This window comes from Mobula hypostoma, chromosome 14, assembly GCF_963921235.1.
Source record: "Mobula hypostoma chromosome 14, sMobHyp1.1, whole genome shotgun sequence".
Taxonomy (NCBI): Eukaryota; Metazoa; Chordata; class Chondrichthyes; order Myliobatiformes; family Myliobatidae; genus Mobula; species Mobula hypostoma.
In genome coordinates this window covers 55899031-55919920 of record NC_086110.1, presented here as the reverse complement: position 1 = coordinate 55919920, position 20890 = coordinate 55899031, and the positions used below count along the sequence as shown (strand labels likewise).

Sequence of the window (20890 nt, the reverse complement as noted above, 5' to 3'; positions counted from 1 at the left end):
CCATGCCCACAATTCACTCTACCATATGTCAGATGGAAAACCAATTTCTGAACACATCCTCTGCAAATTTAAATTCAACTATCCAGCAAAGGCATTAAGTGATTATTAAAACTTTTTTTTGGCAGCAACTTCTAGGCAAGATCTTCTACTTAGCATTTGCAAACAGGTTGATACACAGTCCGTGCATTTTTAATTTTATTTTGCCACATGGTTAAGCAATTTGCACGACTTTATGAAACATGCTTTTAGCTACTACATGGGTGTTTATTATATAAGATTTCAACAAAATATTTTTAGGAGCTGCAAATATATCAAAGTAAGAAGTATTGTAAGAAAGGCATACTATGAAAGGACTAGATGAGATAGAGTTTGTCAAGTGTGTTCAGGAAAGTTTCCTTAATCAGTGCCTAGAAGTCAATACTTGATCTGCTATTGGATAATGAGACATGACAAAGTTTGTGTAGGGGAACACTTTGCATCGAGTGATTATAATGCCATTAGTTTCATAGAAAATATGGAAAAAAAATAAGTTTGTTCCGCAGGTTGAAATGCTAAGTTGGAGAAAGTCCAATTTTGATGGTATCAGAAAGGAATCGACATGTGTGGATTGGGTTGGGCTGTTCTCTGGCAAAGGTCTAGTTGGTAAGTGGGAAGCCTTCAGAAGTGAAATTTTTGAGAGTACAGAGCGTGTACGTGCCTGTCAGAATAAAGATGAAGATAAAAGGTTTAGACAACTTTGGTTTTCGTGAAATATTTAGGCTCTGGTTAATTAAAAAAAGGAGCATAGCAGTTATAGGCAAGTAGGAACAAATGAGGTACTTATGGAATATAAGAAATCAGGAGGGATAAAAGGAGGTATGAGGCTGTCCCAGCAGAAAAGGTGAAGGGGAATCCTGAGAGATTCTACAGATATATTAAAAGCAAAGGGACTGAAATCAATGAGTGGAGCAAAAGTGATAGGGGAGATCTTTAATGGATTTTTTGCATCTATATTTACTCTGGAGATGGACACAGAGTCTATAGAAGTGAGGCAAAACAGTATTGACTTCATGGACCCTGTACAGATTACAGAGATGGAAGTATTTGCTGAATTGAGGCAAATTAGGGTTTGACTAGGTGTTCCCTTGGACTCTGTGGGACGCAAGTGTAGAAATTGCAGGGGCCCTAGCAGAGATATTTAAATCCACAGGAAAGGTACTGCAGGATTGGACTATAGCTAATGTTGTTCTGGTGTTTAAGAAAGGCTCTAAAAATGAACCTGCAAATTTTAGAGCAGTGAGCCTGACATTAGTAGTGGGAAAGTTTATCTAAAGTTTTCTGAGGGACTGGATATATGAGTACTGTATTTGGATCGACATGGACTGATTAGGCATAGTCAGCATGGCTTTCTGCATGGTAGATCATCTCTAACCAATCATAGAGCTTTTCTAGGATGCTACCAGGAAAGTTGATGAAGGCAAGGCAGTGGATGTTGTCTGCATAGACTTTATTGAACTGAATTGACTTCATTACTTACATCTTTTATATACATAAGGAGTAAAAATCTTTACGTTTCCATCTAAATGTGCAATGTGCAATTTATAATAAATATTATGTACAACAGGATAGTCCATATCACATAGAAAAAGAATTGTATCAACATGGATTAATCAGTCTGATTGCCTGTTGGAAGAAGCTGTCGCGGATCCTGTTGGTCCTGACTTTTATGCTGCGATACTGTTTCCTGGATGGTAGCAACTGGTACAGTTTGTGGTTGTGGTGACTCAGGTCTCCAATGATCCTTAGGGCCCTTTTCACACACCTGTCTTTGTAAATGTCCTGAATAGTGGGGGGTTCACATCTACAGACGCGCTGGGCTGTCCGCACCACTCTCTGCAGAGTCCTGTGATTGAGGGAAGTACAGTTCCCATACCTGGCAGTAGTGCAGCCAGTCAGAATATCCTCAATTGTGCCCCTGTAGAAAGTTCTTAGTATTTGGGGGCCCACATCAAACTTCTTCAACCATCTGAATTGAAATAGGCTCTGTTGTGCTTTATTTCACCACATAGCTGGTATGTACAGACTACGTGAGATCCTCAGTGTATGCTGAGGAATTTAAAGCTGTTCACCCTCTCCACCCCTGATGCATTGATGTTGATGGGGGGTTACCCTGTCTCCATTCCTCCTGTAGTTCACAACCAGCTCCTTTGTTTTTGCAACATTGAAGGAGGTTGTTTTCTTGACACCACTGTGTCAGGGTGATGACTTCTTCTCTGTAGGCTGCCTCATTATTATTTGAGATTAGGCCAATCAGTGTAGTGTCATCAGTAAATTTAATTAGCAGATTGGAGCTGTGGGTGGCGACACAGTCATAGGTATACAGAGAGTAAAGGAGGGGGCTTAGTACATAGCCCTGAGGGGCACCTGTGTTGAGGGTTAAAGGGGCAGAGGTGAGGGAGTCCACTCTTACCACCTGCCAGCCTTTGACAAGATCTCGCATGGAAGGTTAATCAAGAAGGTTCAGTGGCTTGCATTCAAAATGAGCTAGTAAATTGGATTAGATACTGGCTTTGTGGGAGAAGCCAGAGAATGGTAGTAGATGGTTGCCCCTCTGACTAGTGACTAATGGAGTGCCGTGTGGATCAGTGCTGGGTGCATTGTGTTTGACACCTATATCAATGATCTGGATGGTACTGTGGTTAACTGGATCGGCAAATTTGTGGATGACACCAAGATTGGGGGTGTAGTGGACAGTGAGGACGACTATCTGAGCTCAGAGTGGGACTCGGATCTGCTGCAAAAATGGGTTGAAAAATGGCAGATGGAATTTAATGCAGACAAGTGTGAGGTGTTGCACTTCAGTAGAACCTACGAGGGTAGGTCTTACACAGTGAACAGTAGGGCACTGAGGGGTGCAGTACAACAAAACAATCTGGGAACACAGATCCATAATTCATTGAAAGTAGCATCACAGGTAGTTAGATATGGTCATAAAAAATTTTTGACATATTGGCCTTCATAAATCAAAGTACTGAGAACGGTAGACAGGATGTTATGTTGAAGTTGTATAAGACGTTGGTGAAGCCTAACTTGGAGTATTGTATACATTTTGTTACCTCCCCACAGGCAATATGTAAACGAGTTTGAAAGAGTACAGAGAAAATTTACAAGGATGTTGCTGGGACTGGAGCATTTTGTGTTATAAGGAAAGATTAAATAGGTTAACACTTTATTCCTTGGAGCTTAGAAGTTTGAGGGGGAATTTGATAGTGTTATACTAAATTATGAGAGGTATAAAGCTTGCAGAGGGATTTGGACCAGCTGCAAAAATGGGCTGAAAAATGGCAGATGGAGTTTAATACAGACAAGTGTGAGGTATTGCACTTTGGAAGGACAAATCAAGGTAGAACATACAAGGTAAATGGTAAGGCACTGAGGAGTGCAGTAGAACAGAGGGATCTGGGAATACAGATACAAACTTCCCTAAAAGTAGCGTCACAGGTAGATGTAAAGAGATCTTTTGGTACATTGGCCTTTATAAATCAAAGTATTGAGTATAAGAGTTGGAATGATATGGTGAGGTTCTATAGGCATTGGTGAGACCGAATTTGGAGTATTGTGTACAGTTTTGGTCACCAAATTACAGAAAGGAGATTAATAAGGTTGAAAGAGTGCAGAGAAGGTTTACAAGGATGTTGCCGGGACTTGAGAAACTCAGTTACAGAGAAAGGTTGAATAGGTTAGGACATTATTCCCTGGACCGTAGAAGAATGAAGGGAGATTTGATAGAGGTATATAAAATTATGATGGGTATAAATAGAGTGAATGCAAGCAGGCTTTTTCTACTGAGGCAGGGGGAGAAAAAAGGACATGGGTTAAGGGTGAAGGGGGAAAAGTTTAAAGGGACATTAGTGGGGGGGGCTTCTTCACACAGAGAGTGGTGGGAGTGTGGAATGAGCTGCCAGATGAAGTGGTAAATGTGGGCCCACTTTTAACATTTTGAGAAAAACTTGGACAGGTACATGGATGAAAGGTGTATGGAGGGATATGGTCCGTGTGCAGGTCAGTGGGACTAGGCAGGAAAATGGTTCAGCAGAGCCAAGAAGGGCCAAAAGGCCTGTTTCTGTGCTGTAATGTTCTATGGTTCTATGGTATAGATAGGATAAATGCAAGCAGGCTTTTTCCACAGAGGTTGGGTGGGACTTCAACAAGCAGCCATTGGTTAAGGGTGAAAGGTGAAAAGGTTAAGAAGAACATGAGAGGAAACGTCCTCACTCAGAGGGTCGTGAGAGTGTGGAACGCACTACCAGCACGAGTGGTGCATGCAAACTCAATTTCAATGTTTAAGAGAAGTTTGGATAGGCACATGAATGGCAGCTGTATGGAGGGCTATGGTCTGGGTGCAGATTGATGGGACTAGACAGTTTAAATGGTTCAGCATCAACTAGGTGGACCGAAGCATCTGCTTCTGTGCTGTACTTTCCTATGACTCGAGGCATCTGGTATAAAATGCTTTGTTGGGTGTACTATCTGTTTTGAGATCCAAACTGTAATATATTCAATAAATGAGGAAATGTTAAATGTAGTAAGTAGTTCAGGATTTCATATACATTTTGTATAATACTATGAGAAATAATATATCAAATGGTAAAATAAGAGGCTTCTATCTAATGCTATCCCATACCTGTTACAAAATAATGAAATTCACATAAGATGGTTTACTCTGTGAATGTCGTGCCCTGACCAACACCCCACAGGAACTTCCTAATACATGTACATGTATATGGTGAATAAAGTTGATCCTTGATCCTATCCATTAGCATAAATTTATCCTCACTGTTGCTACTTCTGAATTAAACTGGCAACTTTATAGGACTTTCTTTCTATTTCTTTGCCTGCTTTTCGCACATGTCCCAGAGATTAAGGATAAGGGGAGTTTTGTTCTTATGGAGAGATTTACTGTGAAAAAAGTTTACACCCTGTCAAGTGTTAATGGGCGATGAAAGCTAACAGAGAACAATTTTCCTTGGGAGTGCACTAAATGGTTGTGCACAATTTAATAATACTAAAACTGCAAAATAGTTCACATTACCAAAAGTCTTGAACTCCCTCCTCCTAGTCTTTTATCATATCATATACACAGTTTCTGTCTTGGTTACCCCTTCTAATTATTTTACAGGCAACAAATATTTCCGATGTCAATTCACAGCAGAAGTTTATAAATGTGCAGCTCTAAAGCAATACACTGGGTAATCTGAGAGAAAAATAACATTTTATTGTGAAATAATGCACTCAGTTTTATAAAGTATTAAAAATAGTTAGCGGCCTGTAAGTCTATTTAGTCTTAAACATAGATATGAAAAAATATACAATGTGATGCAGTAACAAAAATCAAAGTGGTTGAGCGGCCATCTTCATCCCTGTTGCCCGACGCAATAAATTATATATAATATTGTCAAAATTTGCACATGCAAGTCTTCGTTCCGACAGTTTGCAGGTATCCAATAAAGAGAAATAAAAGATTTTTGTTCACAATTAAAGAGCTAGAAAAAATCCTAAACCACAGTGGTGAATCCAATGCATTAATCCAGGGGTTCCCAAACTGTGCTAGCATGCCCATATTTTTTGTTTACTTTAGACTAGACAGGTTAGTCATTGATAAAATTTGATATAGTGCTGTATTCTTAAGTAACGAATGGAATAGAAAAAATGTTGGACACTTTTAATATCATTTAAAGTTAAATTGTTAAAAAGTTATTTATAGGCTTATAATATTAAACATGATGGTAACTTACAAATAAACAGTTGATAAATTTTAAAGTGGGCATGCAATTAAAAAAAAGAGTTTCAGAACCTCTGATCTGATTCATTTATGAAAATATTGCTTCTGTTTCTTCATTGCTACCACATTATCCATTGATTACATTGATTACTGGGTAATCAAGGACTCTTAATAGAAAATTCTTCTTACTTTCCCCTCTGTTTTAACTATCTACTGTGCTAATGCACTTGAACTGTTAAGTTCATAAGGTCATCAATTACCTATAATTCATAAAAAACAGTAATAATAGGGTCATGTGGTCTCCACGACAGAGCAAAGCATGCTCTGAGCAAATAAATAAGAAACATTTGTCAAAGACTGAGGGTAATTGAATAGAGGGAATGAGGGTGGTATCAATGTGAAAGGAATGATTTCACCAAGGGTTAGTTTATTTACAGAACATTAGATGGACGAGGGTGAAGTGCAGGGCTGTGTGTGGTCCTCTATTAACTTGAGCTAGTATTTACACGAGTGGCTCAGCCACAAGACACTTATAATCCTCAGTCAACAAGGCACCACATACACCTGTGTGCATCTCATTCCTTGCTTGCCAAAACATACAAATTCCTTCCTTTTGTCTCGGGTCATGCATGACTCATTTCATCTTTTACCTTACTCCTGTCAGGTGCTAGTGCTGAAGGACAACTGATGGGGAGGCAGAGGCGGAGAGCATTATTCACAAGGTATCTGCTTATGCACTGATTCAAGAAATGAGTTTGCATTCATTAGAATGCAACAGACCCATAAGACAAAAAAAATGTTTGCACAAAATGAATTCTTGGAACTTCAAGCAAATTCTTACATTATTAGCTCCTGAGGTTCCAAATAAACTCAAGGAACACAGGCATTTTTTGTTGTTGTGCAACTGAAAGCAGCTTTTTTTTTTAAAAAAACATTTCACACACACACGAGATTCTGCAGATGCTGGAAATCCAGAGCAACACACATTCTGGTAGATGAGCCTGCATGATCACCAGACTTATCAGGTACACCTCTGGGTGAAGAGAAAGCTGACGAAACTCTGAAAGAGTCACGAAGCCCTGAAGGCTCCGCCATTAACTGTTCTCCAGGGTTCGTCTCCGGCAATGTGCACACACGGTACTTCGTCCATTCGCACTGATGCAAACAATTGTAAATGAGACATGCACCCATCATTTCCAATAGATTGCACTGAGGCAGAGATCAAATTAGGAGTAAATACTTAACTATGTTATACTGAGCAATATAACTTAGCAGCACTGCTGTAAATAACTATATTTCTGCATTTAAACAAAATATCAAATTTACTATGTACACTAATGAGAGGAATGTTCGAACCAGAGTCCACTTTTCTTTGTAGCCAATGAGATGTAAGATTTATAATCTGAGGATGGTGTTCGATTCTTCATTGATGAGGTTGATCACTACCGTTAAGTGCACACGGTTTGTGTAAATGTTTCGTTCGCTGATGCTTCCAGAGTAGTTCTGTCACAATTACCTTCTCGCTCATGCCACTGCAAATACTCTGAAGGCTTTTCCATCAGGAGGATTTTTTATACTGGAAGAGAAGAAAGTCATTGTCTCATTACTCCTGAGAGAAAATCCGTTAAAAGTATACCAGATTTGCTTCCCTGTGTTTTCACAGCATCCTTACAATTCAAATGGAGCTTTGCTTCTTCATGGAAGCCTATCTGACACAATTTGAGAATTGTTGTGGAGGTGCATGAGACAACAAGTTTAGGGGGATTTGTGTTTACTGCTGAGTTTTTAAAATATGAACATCTTGAAGATTAGCTATCCAACAATACACATAAAACGGTTAGGAACTCAGCAAATCAGGCACCATCTATGGAGGACAATGAATACTTGGCATGCCGGGCAAAGACACTTCATCAGAACCAGGGCAGAAGCCAGGTTAAAAAACGTAGGGGGAAGAGAAGGAGCACAAGCTGGCAGATAAGAGTCCAGATCAGAGGGGGAAGGTAGGTGGGTGGGCTGGGGGGTGATAGAAAGAGTCTCTTATGTCTCCAAAGATTTGCTTTCCCCATTTTGCAACAATGCCCACAGTAAAAATATGACCTTAAGTTATTTTTCACCTTTGCTTAGAAGCGTTCATGCTTCATCACGTTCCATCAACATAAAAGGACATTCAAGTAGCACAGCTCCATCCCATATTGAAATTTAATGGGAACTTGCTTTGCTTCAGATGGAAGCTTCTGCCAACTAGCCCAAATCCCAACAGGAACCTGAATTATGGATTTCTTAATGCACCATCTATACCCATGCCTCTAGCATATGGGTCTGTATGCATGGCTAAAGTCCTTTAAGGTAGCGTACTACAGTGGATTACAGTTCTTCCTGCTCCCGCCCCTCTCCCTTTCCCCAACTATGATTCCCCTCTCCCTGCCCCCTTCCCACTCACAGTCCACAATAGAGACCCAAATCAGAATCAGGTTTATCATCACCCACACGTCATGAGATTTGCTTCTTTTTTGAGGCAACAGTACAGTGCAATACATAAAATTACTACAGACTTAGCCACCCTAGCTATACTGTATATATGTGCCTAGGAGTTTCGCACAGTGCTGTATCTCAGTGTAATTTATGGCATTTTTATATACCCGCAAACAACAAAATTCATGACATATGTGGCTGATTATAAACCTGATTCCGATTCTAATTCTGCTCTATGCAGCACTATAAAAGAATTGAACTTCTCATATTGTGCAATGTGTTTTTCATCTGTTTTTCCGGTGCTTACCTCTCTGACTGAATTCCATTTTTGGAGGTTCCTTTATATCGGTTCTTCTTCTCCACTGGCATCACATCGACAAGTCCACCAACGTGGTTCTTAATTACACCAGCATGCACCGCTGTTCGACAGATACTGGATCTCTAAAAGATGAGCAGAAAGAGTGAGTTGAACCCTTCACCGTTCCATATAGCGCAGCTATTTCCAGATATCCACAGTTAAAAACGCTATCTCTAAATGGCAAAGATAAAATGAGCCTTTATGTTACTACTTGCTCTCAAGAGTGAGTGCCTTTTCTCCTCCAATACACTTATTGCAATCTTAACCAAGTAAGAAACTGTCCTTACAGTCTTGATGTAAGTGCTATTGATTTTTATTCAGTCTTGTTTTATTTGCAGTGCCTGGTCCCTGTCTTAAAAAATACTACTCTCCTGTTCATCCCTTCATCTCAGATTAGCAGCAGAAAGTCAAAAGCATCACCATCCTTCCTAAATGTGGCAAGTAAGGTGAGGGGACAGAAATTAATCATGTTTCCTCATTCCGAATTGAAGAGGGTTATTTTTCTTTTACTGTTCTGCAGCAAAAATACAGGAAATCTACTCAGGCTCCATCATGTCACTGACTTGAATAGACTAATACTTTCACTGGGCATTGATGGATCTTGTAGTAAAGAGATCAAATTAAACTGAGCTTCATATTCTGTTCAAAATGTGGCACTTGGTGCAGTTTAAACAAACTCCGTGAAGTGTACAGGTTCTCCCTCCTGAAGGTCTGCGGTACATTCCAGTTGACAGAAAGGATCATATGTGCACCATACAATATCAAGAGCTAAAAAATCCATAGCTTTTATGCTAAGTTATGCTTGCTGACATAGTTAATTTGTTTAGGTTTCACCTTGTGTGCATTAATATAGCTTTTAATGCAGCTTCTCTGTTGGTAAACAGTAAGAGGCTGGCCAAGGATGACTAAAGCTGCTATTAATAGGCACTGTAATTCATGGTGTTACACAATACCAGCAATGTGACCATTTACAGTGAAATTATGAGAAAGTATCCTCGATAGAGTTCACCAAAGTCTGAAGGCGGGGTGGGGGGGGGGGATAACCTTTCAGATTTTAATAACTGGTTTGTTTAACATTTAGTTTTCTACAGAATCTAAACCCAGACATTAATCCTAGTACAAATTGCTTCCGAAATAGGTCAGGAACACAGACCCTTCTTGGCCAAGACCCCAAAAAAACTTTAAAGTACAAAAATATCTTCACCACAATGCCAATAAGACTTGGATGCAAACTTCACCTCAATTAATTAGCTCACTGTTGACTGGTCTAATAAAATCTTCATTCTATAATGTCAAATCAGAATTGCTTAAACTACCCCCCACCCACTTCAATCCCACTTGTACTGAGCAATCACAGTTAGACTTGCAGAGATGAGACATTTTGTAACTTTCCATTAGGTCAATAAGACTCAGGTACTTTTACCTCATCAATATTTTATACCTCAAAAAGCAATCAATTCCCAGGTCTTCCCCTTGAATCCTCACAAACAAGAAGCTGTGTCTGGGCCTTCCTTACACAAGGTAAATAAAACACTCAGAGATCCACAGATTGACTTTGATAAACAACCTCCATCCATGAGCAACCTTTCAGGCAAAAGCAACCACAACAAGAGCCCTGATGGTAACCATCGAGTTGGAGAGAGGAACTGAAAACCTGCCTAAGATGATAGTTTTGAAGAAGCTTTTGAAGGAAAGTTGAGCAGACACAAAGTAGAGATGCTTGAAGAGATTGTTAATGATTCATCCAGAGACAAAACAGATAGAAGGCCTGGAAAAACATATGAGAAAAGGAATGGAGGCAATACAACAGTGACTGAAATTAGAAGAGCATTCTTGATACCACATTTTGGGATGTATAACTACATTAAAGGTGCTTTGAGTGCAAAATTTGGCTGTTCTGTTGTAGGAGAAAATTGCAGAATTTAGGAAAGGTAAGAACATAAAATTCAGTGAATTGGAATCGGAAGACAAAGATGAGTGTGAAAGAAAATTCAGATATTAGGGATAGCATATGAGTAGAAGAACTCTGAGTGAGGATTTACAATGGTGAGAGAAGGGCCTAGAGGTGTGGATAAGAGACCCAATAACTATGTGGGTGAGATAGGGAGTGGAGACATGCAATACTGGACCAGTGGAATGAAGCCATCTTGGTGATAGCTGGGATGTGGGTTTTGGACTTGAGCTTAGCGCCAAACAGTACGAATAGGATGTGCACACCACAGTGCCGCCTTCTGTGAAAAAGCTGAAGGGAAGCCAATATCCTAACGGAAGCAGAACAGTCCTGCTGTGTTGTTATCTATCAATAATTTGATACTCTACAGGCAGTCCTGTAGTCCCCCGTTGGCTGGGTGATGATTGCTGCAAGGACCCACAAGATCCAAATGAGGTCTGAACAAGACATTGAGACAATGTCATCCAAGGGCAGCAGTATCAGTGAGGAAAACTAAAGAGCCAGCATACATCATTAAACCGCCAAGAAAATTTGGACACATTTGATGAAGACACAGGTGTATTGAAACCCCGTATCTACATTCAAGTATTCACATGCACGTCTACTGTCCCAATGTAAACAGAAAATCAGGCTTTCTTTTATCATTAACACCTAGCAGTTCACAAACAAGAAAAATTTGTTAATTATTAAAATAATAATTCAGCCTAGGGAAAATACTCATGTTCATAAATTTAGTTAAATACAGAATAGTCAAGTTCCCTAACTGTTAAACAATAAAGCAACCATAATTTTTGGTCAGAATGACACAGGTCTGAGTGTACTGCAAAAAAAATAACTGTTGCATCCTTAAAGTTCAAAGTAAATTTAGTACATATATGTCACCACATACAACCCTTAGATTCATTTTCTTGCAGGCATACTCAATAAATCCACAATAGAATAATAACCATAACAGAATCATTGAAAGACCACGCCATCTTGAGTGTTCAACCAGTGTTCAAAAGGCACAAACTATGTAAATACAAAAGTAATAACAGTAAATAAATAAGCAATAAATATTGAGAACATGAGATGAGGAGTCCTTGAAAGTGAGTCCATAGGTTGAGGGAACCTTTCAATGATAAAGTGAAGTTGAGTGAAGTTATCCTCTTTGGTTGGACATCCCAATGGTTAAGGGTAATGACTATTCCTGAACCTGGTGATGTGAATCCTGAGGCTCTTGTACCTTCTTTCTGATGTTGGCAGTGAGAAGAGAGCACGTCCTGGGAGATGGGGGTCCCTGATGATGGATGCTGCTTTCCTGTAATAATGTTTCATGTAGGTGTGCTCAATGATGGGGGCGGCTTTACCTGAGATGGACTGGACTGTATCCACTATTTAGTGTAGGATTTTCTGTTCAAAGGCATTGGTGTTTCCATACTAGGCTGTGGTGCAACCAGTCAATATACTCTCCACCACATATCTATAGAAGTTTGTCAAAGTTTTAGATGCTTAAGAAATGTTATTACATTCTAGCTAGACAGTAATGTCTCATTGTTCTTTTTTCTATTTTGGTCACTGGTGAAGAAGCCGTACTCAATTGCTGGCAAAGCTCCACCTGTCAGCCACGATTTACTGCCACTGGGAATAGGAGTGTACGCTGGAGATGTGCAGGAATGCGTTTACTTTAATCGCAATCACACGGTGTCTCCACACGTTAACAGAACTTGGTTTGTTGAAGAGTCATGAGGATTTATAACTTCCAGACTCTTTTCCCAAGAATTGTTTATGTACAGTTTTTCATAAATTCTATTGTATTTCTTTATTTTTCTGTAAATGCCTGCGAGAAAATGAACCCCAAAGTAGTATACGGTAACATATACACACTTAGAAAATTAATTTACGTTGTCTTTGAAATGCAAAAATGTTGTATGACAAAATGGACTGAATGACGGTAGGGTCTTTTAAGAGACTCCTGGACAGGTACATGGATAACCCTAGGTAACTCACAGTATACAAAAGTATATACAATATACGAACTATCAGCTCAGCTGAAAAGGTGAGTGGCTGCAGTCTATCATCACTGCAGGACTTGTATGTGGCAGCACAGGGAAGTGGTCAGGAAATGTAATTGCAGACGCTACCAACCCAGCCTTTTCCAAAATCTCCCTTAAGGAAAGCCCTACAGGGCTATTAAAGCAAAAACTTCAGGCCATCTTAAAAGTTTCTTCTTCCAGGGAGTTAAACTCATTAGCCATTCTAGTTAGGTCCACACCCCTCTCTATTACCCTAGTCACTGATCCTTGAATCATTTTGAATGGAATAAAATGGAGACAAAGTAATTGTGATCAGGGTTCACTATCAGACCCAGTAACATCATGAGATCCTTCTCTTTAAAAAAAAAGTGGGTTTGGATTTTATACTCATTTGTATTGAGGAGGTGTTTGAACGTAAGAAAAGTAAATTCTAAGAGGCGGTAGAGCAGTGGCAGAGACAGAGGAGGAGAGCACAGTGTGAGCTTATAGAGGTTTTGCTGGCTTCTCACTCAGCAGAACCCACTCAATTATTATACAACATCCTGCAACAGTTTAAGTAGAACTTGAGGCCTAGGGAAGGGAGTACAATCAAGCCTAATGCATCAGCCAGATAATATGTCAACTGTTGCTGCATCTGTCACTGAAGAAATACATCAATTTCTTCTGGATTTTTCTTTTTTCTTATGAAATGTACAGGCAGCAAAATAAGTAAACGAGAGGGGCACAGAACAGCAGAATGATCTAGAATGAGCTAGTACTGAAACCGTAATTGTCCCTCAAATATAAAAACAAAATTCAGAAAGAGATTAATCTCCCTGGAGGTTCAAATTTTCTGTAATGAGTCTATAGTAACCCCAGCAGTTTCAGCTCTGGCTTTTATTTTCCTCATTACAATTATCCAGCAATCAGAAATGTGTTTTTAATATTAATAAAAGAATGATGCATAATGATTAATGTTTTATGCAGATAGGCAAATTTTCTTTCCCAATAGGATATTGCATTGGATTAAAATCAAAAATTGAGAAAGTAAACATGGGACATCCATACCGCAAAAGGGGAAGCAAGAGGGCAAATTGTGACATCTCAGTTTTCCTACTGCAATATTGTACAACATGAGGTAGTTCCCTATGATGCTGAGGCAAACATCTACACTTACTGACAGGATCTCAATCAATGTAAGAAAAGTACAGTGTACTTACATCAGAATAAATCTTATTGCCAATGACCCGTGCCCAGAAGGGAAACTCCTCTAAACAGTTTGATGGACAATTAATCCTACAAATCAAAGAAAGAACTCTCTGAATTGACAATTGCACAATAAAATATCCATTATAGAACTTAATTGCACGAATGAGATCAAGTTCGCAAATCTACTGGTTGATATAATAAAATCTTCACCTTAAATACACGGACAATCTTACATAAAAGTTTTAAAAGCGATCAATTAACTCAATCAACTGTAACAGTAGTAACAGAAAGAGGCACGTAGAGACAAGCAATGTATATTACTCTGTGGTCTCACAAAATGGCGAGAGCGGTTTGACTTTTGAATTACACTTTACATCAAGTGGTTTAGATAGAGAGTGCATGACAAAGCCAAGACTGACGCAGTGATTGATACCCACATAATGGGCAAGGATGTAGCTTCATTATTGATCTTAGTGTCCCAAGGTGTTCAATAAATGGAAATATACTGAGAAAACAGATACCTAGTCTTTAAGGAAAAGGTTGGTGGGATGATAGGGGAGATGGGTGTAGAGAAATCCTTAGCTGAGAGAGAAAAGCAGAAAGAGAGGTCCAGAGATTAGGACCAAGATGTTGAGAACCATTAATTCTTATGAAACAAAGGGAGATAGTACACACAAAAGAATCAGAGGATTGCAGATTGCTTGAGGATGGGATTAATATTGCAGGAAGAGGCTGAGGAGATATGCAAAACAACATGAAATTAAGATACGGGTTTTAATTAAAATATATGTGGGAACAAAGAGCTAATATACAGTAGGTAAATAATTTAAGCATGAAAAATATAATGTCTGTCGCTCACACAGATGAAAGCGATGGACAGCAAGAAGGGCAAATGCAAAATGATCATAGCATTACAAATGACTTTAGCAACATTAAGACTGGAGAATAGCTGGAGACAGAGGTGTTACTGATAGATTAGCTAAGGGATTTGAAACCAAAAATAAACAGGAGCACCTGATGCCAGTGTAAATGGAAAATATAGGACGAGTATTCTGTGCTTCAGGGAGGCGGTGTGAAGTGCAAGGTGCTTCTTCCCTCCACTAGCCTGCAGGTCACCTTCGGGCAAGGTGTAGCACCTGCTTAGGGTCAGGGTCATGTGAAGCCATGGAAGCAGATAGTGGATGGTTGTAAAAAGCAGCTGGTGCATATCACAAGTCCTGGTTATAAATCTCCGAAGAGTATTGATAAAGGCTAGGGTCACCCATCCTGTAAAGACACTGTCCAGAAGAAGGCAATGGCAAACTACTTCTGTAGAAATATTTGCCAAGAGCAATCATGATGAATACCACAATCACATAATGATGACGATGATTCTGATCTTTAGTTGGAAGAAGGGGCAACTTGCAGCATGCAGCCTATTGTTGGGAAGGATACTATGTTGATGAGAGGGGTTGTAGGGACTGCGCCACTAGCTGCAAATAAATGGTAACTGAGGAATGGCCAAGGATGTATGCATAGAAGACTAGCAAAGTGATGAAGGTGGAGCCATGGAACAAGTCATTGTTCTGATGCACTGACCTTGTTTGGAACCACGTAGTTAGAAGATGCAAAAGAGAAAAGTTCTACGCTCAAACTTGAGTAAAAATACTATTAAGAACAGTAAAATAATAAATACTGCATAAAATAGGAACAAGTAAAATATTCCAAGCAACGTCCTTGGATAGGATTAATTCTGTATGTCAATAACCATGGAGTAGTAATCATCAGCTTTGGCCAGACTTAATCCAGTGTTATTATTTAAGAATAGGAACATCTGTGTGCAAGAGCAAAAGAAGGATGTTTTCATTGGATAGGAGGCAAATACACTGAATATTCCAAACTGTAGTATTATATTAACACAAAGCGTTTCCAAAACAATAATTATGAGGAGCTAAACAAGAGAAAATCCGCAGATGCAGGAAATCCAAGCAACACACACAAAATGCTGGAGAAACTCAGCAGGCCAGGCAGCATCTATTGAAAAAAGTACAGTTGATGTAAAGTAACGTCGACTGTACTTAATTCCATATATGCCACCTGGCCTGCTGAGTTCCTCCAGCATCTTGTGTGTGTATTACGAGGAACTAACATGTCGAATCCTGTATTACAGTTAACTGCATTTTAAAACAACATCACTAACCACAAAACATCTGAAAAGTCCTGAGATCTGGAATACTTTCTATAAAAGGATAGTTTTTTTCCTTTTCCCCCCCCAATAAATTACCTTATCATCTTAATCCAAGTTTCACTATACCATCAGTGAATTGAATTTACAGGATATTTTCACTCTTCCTTTAATCAGTTTAACAAGATCTGTTTAACAAGTTTATGACGCACATTTATCGTGGAAGAAGGGTTTGAAACTACATCTTCATCCATGCAAAACCTACTTCTTATTAACTGTTCAATACATAATTTACTAGTAAAGTTCTTCCTAACCAACCATAAAGTTGTTATGAATTTTGCGGGGACTAATAAGTCAATACTAATAAGTAATGTTTCTACTATCTTACCTTGGACAATGTGAAAATGGCTTTCTGTAAGGACAGAGCTGAGCCACTGTGGCGTAACAGTCAACCGACCGGGCTGGTAAAGCAAATTTATAAAATTACATTCAGTACATTGGAAATATTCAGAGTAAAAAAAATGCCTTTTGAAATTTATTAAAATTTGAAGATGTTCTCTTACTGGTCACTTTAGAAACAGTAAATCCGTTGGCTTGCTTGAACTTGCTGTAAATAAATATCACACAGATTAAACTGAAGGTTAGCATTGGTTTATGAAGACAACGATTTTAAAAATTGTTGTTATATCTGTTACGTTTTGTAACTTCAAAACATTAAACTAATTAAAAGGAAGCCAAAATGTGAATCTAACTTTATATTTTACTTTAAGTGAGGTGGACATTATCACCTGGTAGCATGATGACATATACAGTTCAGTATTTAAACACATAATCTGTAATGAATTATTTAAAAATGCTTAATCAACTAATATATACAAGATTATTCAAATATTATTTAAATATTAAATACACAATATCTGCTTATCAATTCATGATATTATGCATATTACTGCAATAGAATCAAAAAGAAGCCGATTAAATGTGCTGAATGGCCTAATTCTATCCTATATCGTATGGTCGTATGTCTTATGGAAACACAACTAAATCTGAATCTCAATAGACCTGCATAAACTCTCTTATTCTGTCTCTGGGTGAAACTGTTATTGGCAAGAAAACCACAAGCAGCCAATAAAAAAGATTGATTTTGCACGGTAACCTCATCCTAAACCTCTCAAATTGGATGGGTATTATTAAGTGTGTGCACACATTCACAAGTGCACAAGGGAGGAAGATGGAGCTGCTCTGATCCATATATTTATCTTCCATTTCCTGCCTCCTTAAGAGGTTACAAATAATGGCACAGCTTCACTTCTTCAAGAGTTTATTCAGCAGACAGATAGGACAATTCCCACACTGGACACATCCTTTAGGCCTTGTACTGTACGTAACCCTCCAAGTGTGTGATATTCCACACAATACCATATTTTGAGCTCATGTCTCATACTAATGGAAATCAGATCAGGGAGCGTGAATGCTAATTTTTACTTTCTTACTAGGCTGCCTACTTTGATATCCAGTAAATTAATTCATCACGCCCAACAGCAACATTACACAGTCTTTGATGTTTTCTCTCCAGATGACCAATAATCCTAACCTTTTTATCTTTATGGTGTCAATTTAAATTATTATGTGGTGGTGTATGGGGAAAACTGAAAATTCATATGGATAGCCATTAGGAATTTGTTGCAGTTAAGTCAAATACAGGGAAAATTATCCAACACTTTAAGTAAGTCAGGATGCACTTACCTTATGGACTGAATATGATTTTTGGTAGACTTGACAAAGAATGGGATTTTTTTTTTCCGAGTGATATCCACAAGACCACCATATTCGTTCTTAATAATCCCTCGGTGTATTGCAGCCCGACAAATACTGGATTGCTAAAAAATAAGCAAAATAAATTGGTTGAAAATCTCCTTCACTGCTTGATAAATCCCTTAAAAACTCCATTTTGGTTCTAGAAACCTGTGACTGCAAGGCTGAAGTAAGCCTACCATAAACCAGATGTTCCAACCTAATTAAGACATGCAAGGATGGGCTTGATAAAAGCCTCCACCTTTGCCTTAAATAGAGAGGTGGCAGATTTTCTGCCCCAGGGCTTACTTAATTGGTATTGAGCATCAGTATTAGTCGGCAAATCTCTGCTACCTACAGAGGGGTTCCAGAGATGGGCTAAGTTCTGGATCTTAGAACTGGGCAGGGCAATTTATTTTTTTTAATAATTAACTGTTGTTCCTTTCAAAGGAAGAAGTTGGCCCAAGATGCATTTGTTTCCTCATGGCTATGAGGGCTAGGGTGGGTAAAGCTGATCACCTTGGCCTATTCCTGCAGAGGGAAAGAGTAATGAAGGTTGAAGTTTATCCCAGACACATTCTTGATCTCTCTATCCACCAAAGACTTCCTTCTTCCAGCTCCAACTACAACACCATACATCCTGCTAAGGTTCATAGGCATAAGCTCGCATTGGGAAAAGACGTTGAGGCATTAAGTGAACTGAGAGAATGTCCTTACCGTTTCATAGTAGAGTGTCCCAATTACTTTAGCCTTTGAGGATTTGCAATTGGCTGGGCACTTGTACCTAATCAAAAAGGTACCCAATTAGACAACATTTTTAGAAAGTGCAGAACATGTGAGAAATCCGCAGGTCACACTTTGAAGATACATTTAATTGTTTTAAGTGCTAAAATACTGCACGTCATTACAGTGTGTTCCCCATTGCCTAATTGATAGCGTAGGCCTTCTGCTTGCTACTCCCGCATAAAATTTTCTGTATAATTAGTACTGCAAATTAAAGAATAAACACAAGAAATTCTGTAGTTGCTGGAACTCCAAAGCAACACACACAAAATGCTGGAGGAACTCAGCAGATCAGGCAGCATCCACGAAAATGAACAAACAGTTGACGTTTTCCAACCGAGACCCTTCTTCAGTAATCAAGAGGTCACAAAGAAACAAACTGCCCGAAACATCAACAATTTGTTCATTTCCATGGATGCTACCTGACCTGCTGAGTTCCTCTGGCGTTTTGTGTGTGCTGTAAATTAAATAATAAATATAAGTGGGTCAGATGGAAGCCATCATCTCCTTTGGAGGACACTTGGTGTAATAGTCAATTTCAATATTGAGTGTTCTACTGTTGCAATTTTTGAAAATACTTCCTCTGTAAATAAACTAAAACTGCCTCAGACAACTGAATTTGTGCTAGCTGTGATAATTATGCCTATTATTTCTGTCAATGTACAACTTTATAAACAATGAAAATGAAGGAATAATACACAAATAATACAGACAGAGAAAGTAATGATACCTGTTGCATGTTGTCCCTTTGCATTTGTCTCTCATTTTCGTTTCACATTTGATGACTTGAGCTGGAAGGCAATCAGAGTTTATATAATGATCTGAAAGCAAGACAATTCAAGTCCAAAGTGAAAAAGAAATGGCAACCAAATAGCATTTAGGATGCAGTGGAGAATCCATAACATTCTAGGTGAATCAATAGGTATTGTACAGTGAACAGTTGTGGCTTTGGGGCTCCAGAAAGAACTCAGAATTCAATGTCTAAGTACTGGGAAGCTGCCTAGAATGAGAACATACAAACACAAAGGAGGACTAAAAACAATATTTTAATTTGAACAAAAGAGTGATTTGATACAAGCATTTGAAGGGATGAATGGATAGGACTGGGCAGTTTGAAGAAAACTGTTACCATAAAGTTTAGATTAAAGCGATATAGACGCAAGTTGAAATAAAAGATCTAGGATAGAGAAAGATAAATATTTTTTCACTGCTACATAGTTATAGACTTGACTAGTGGCGATTTACTAATACAGTATTAAGCTAATAGGTGAAAAACACAAGAAGGGAATATAGCTAGCACAAAGATACTGAACACGAGAGGATAAAAAGTGAAGATTGATCATGCTGATCATTTCAGGGTATTTTAATCTGACACAAGAGGTTCAGCAGATACTGGAAATCCACACAAGACGCTCAAGGAACATCCATACATCATGAAATGTCTCAGCCCAAACGTCGACTCTTTACTCCTTTACAAAGATGCTGCCCGACTTGCTGAGTTCTGCCAGCATTTTGTGCCTGTTGCTCATTTTAATCTGACGCATAGCTTGGAACAGAATCAGTTGCAAAGGAGACCTGCTAGTATGCACTTCATTGAGAGCTATCTAATTACCTGAGTAGATTTAGAGGATTCAGGAACCAGAATACTGGTTTGGTGGTGTAAATTCTGAAATTGCCTGCACAACATTCCTAAAAAAGGCCCTTTACGAGAAGGACTGCAGCAATTCAAGCAGGCTGCTGACACCACCTCATCTGTTGAGGTGGACAACAAATATCTGTCTTGTAATTGACATCCAGATCTTCAAAAAGTGAACTTTTAAAAAACTGAAAACTTCAGCAAATGTGAAATAATTGATAACGTGATTTTTCTGCCTTTGCAGGAAACTAGCGGAAACTAATGTGAATGTGGCAGCATTTATAAAGAGCTGAAAGACCAAAGGTAATTGTTTTCATTACTGCTCTACTCACACGAAGAGATAATAATCACAGAATGTCCTCCAGTTGTTTCCAAGACACTAAAAATGGGGCCACATGCATTAATTTGTAGATCAGGCTGTAATGTATGTTTCTGGTCCATTTCTGGACGGACAGATCATTTCCATACATGGTGGGTGAAGAGAACATTGCCTTATAGTGATCAAATTGCTTATTTCACCAATACACAGGAAATGTTAGAAAAAAAAGTTTGCACGTCAGGGAGCATTCGAAAAAGAGAAAAAGTTAACCTGAATTCCAATTAGAAGTCTTTGAACTGAAATGATAACTTGTCTTTGTTTACACAGTTGCTGGCTGCCCTGCTAGCAACAAATAAAATTACAGCAAAACTCAACAGGGTAATTAGTATCTGTGTGAGGAAAGGAACTGTCCACATTTTGGATTGAGTACCTGCATCACCTGATCTTGC

The 20890-nt window shown here is 38.7% G+C and overlaps 1 protein-coding gene across 1 annotated transcript in view; it reads right to left on the bottom strand.

The window, feature by feature from the left end:
- Positions 1-5157: 5157 nt before the first annotated feature.
- The window catches only part of LOC134356530 (cysteine-rich secretory protein LCCL domain-containing 2-like), a 35270-nt gene continuing 19537 nt past the window's right edge, over positions 5158-20890 (bottom strand). Inside the window, exons 8-15 of the mRNA XM_063067493.1 lie at positions 19217-19277; positions 18421-18487; positions 17656-17789; positions 16473-16516; positions 16298-16370; positions 13757-13832; positions 8541-8674; positions 5158-7337 (exon numbers count right to left, since the gene is read on the bottom strand). Of these exons, the coding sequence (XP_062923563.1) occupies positions 7286-7337; positions 8541-8674; positions 13757-13832; positions 16298-16370; positions 16473-16516; positions 17656-17789; positions 18421-18487; positions 19217-19277 (641 nt within the window). The 3' untranslated portion in view covers positions 5158-7285. The remainder of the gene's footprint in view (positions 7338-8540; positions 8675-13756; positions 13833-16297; positions 16371-16472; positions 16517-17655; positions 17790-18420; positions 18488-19216; positions 19278-20890) is intronic.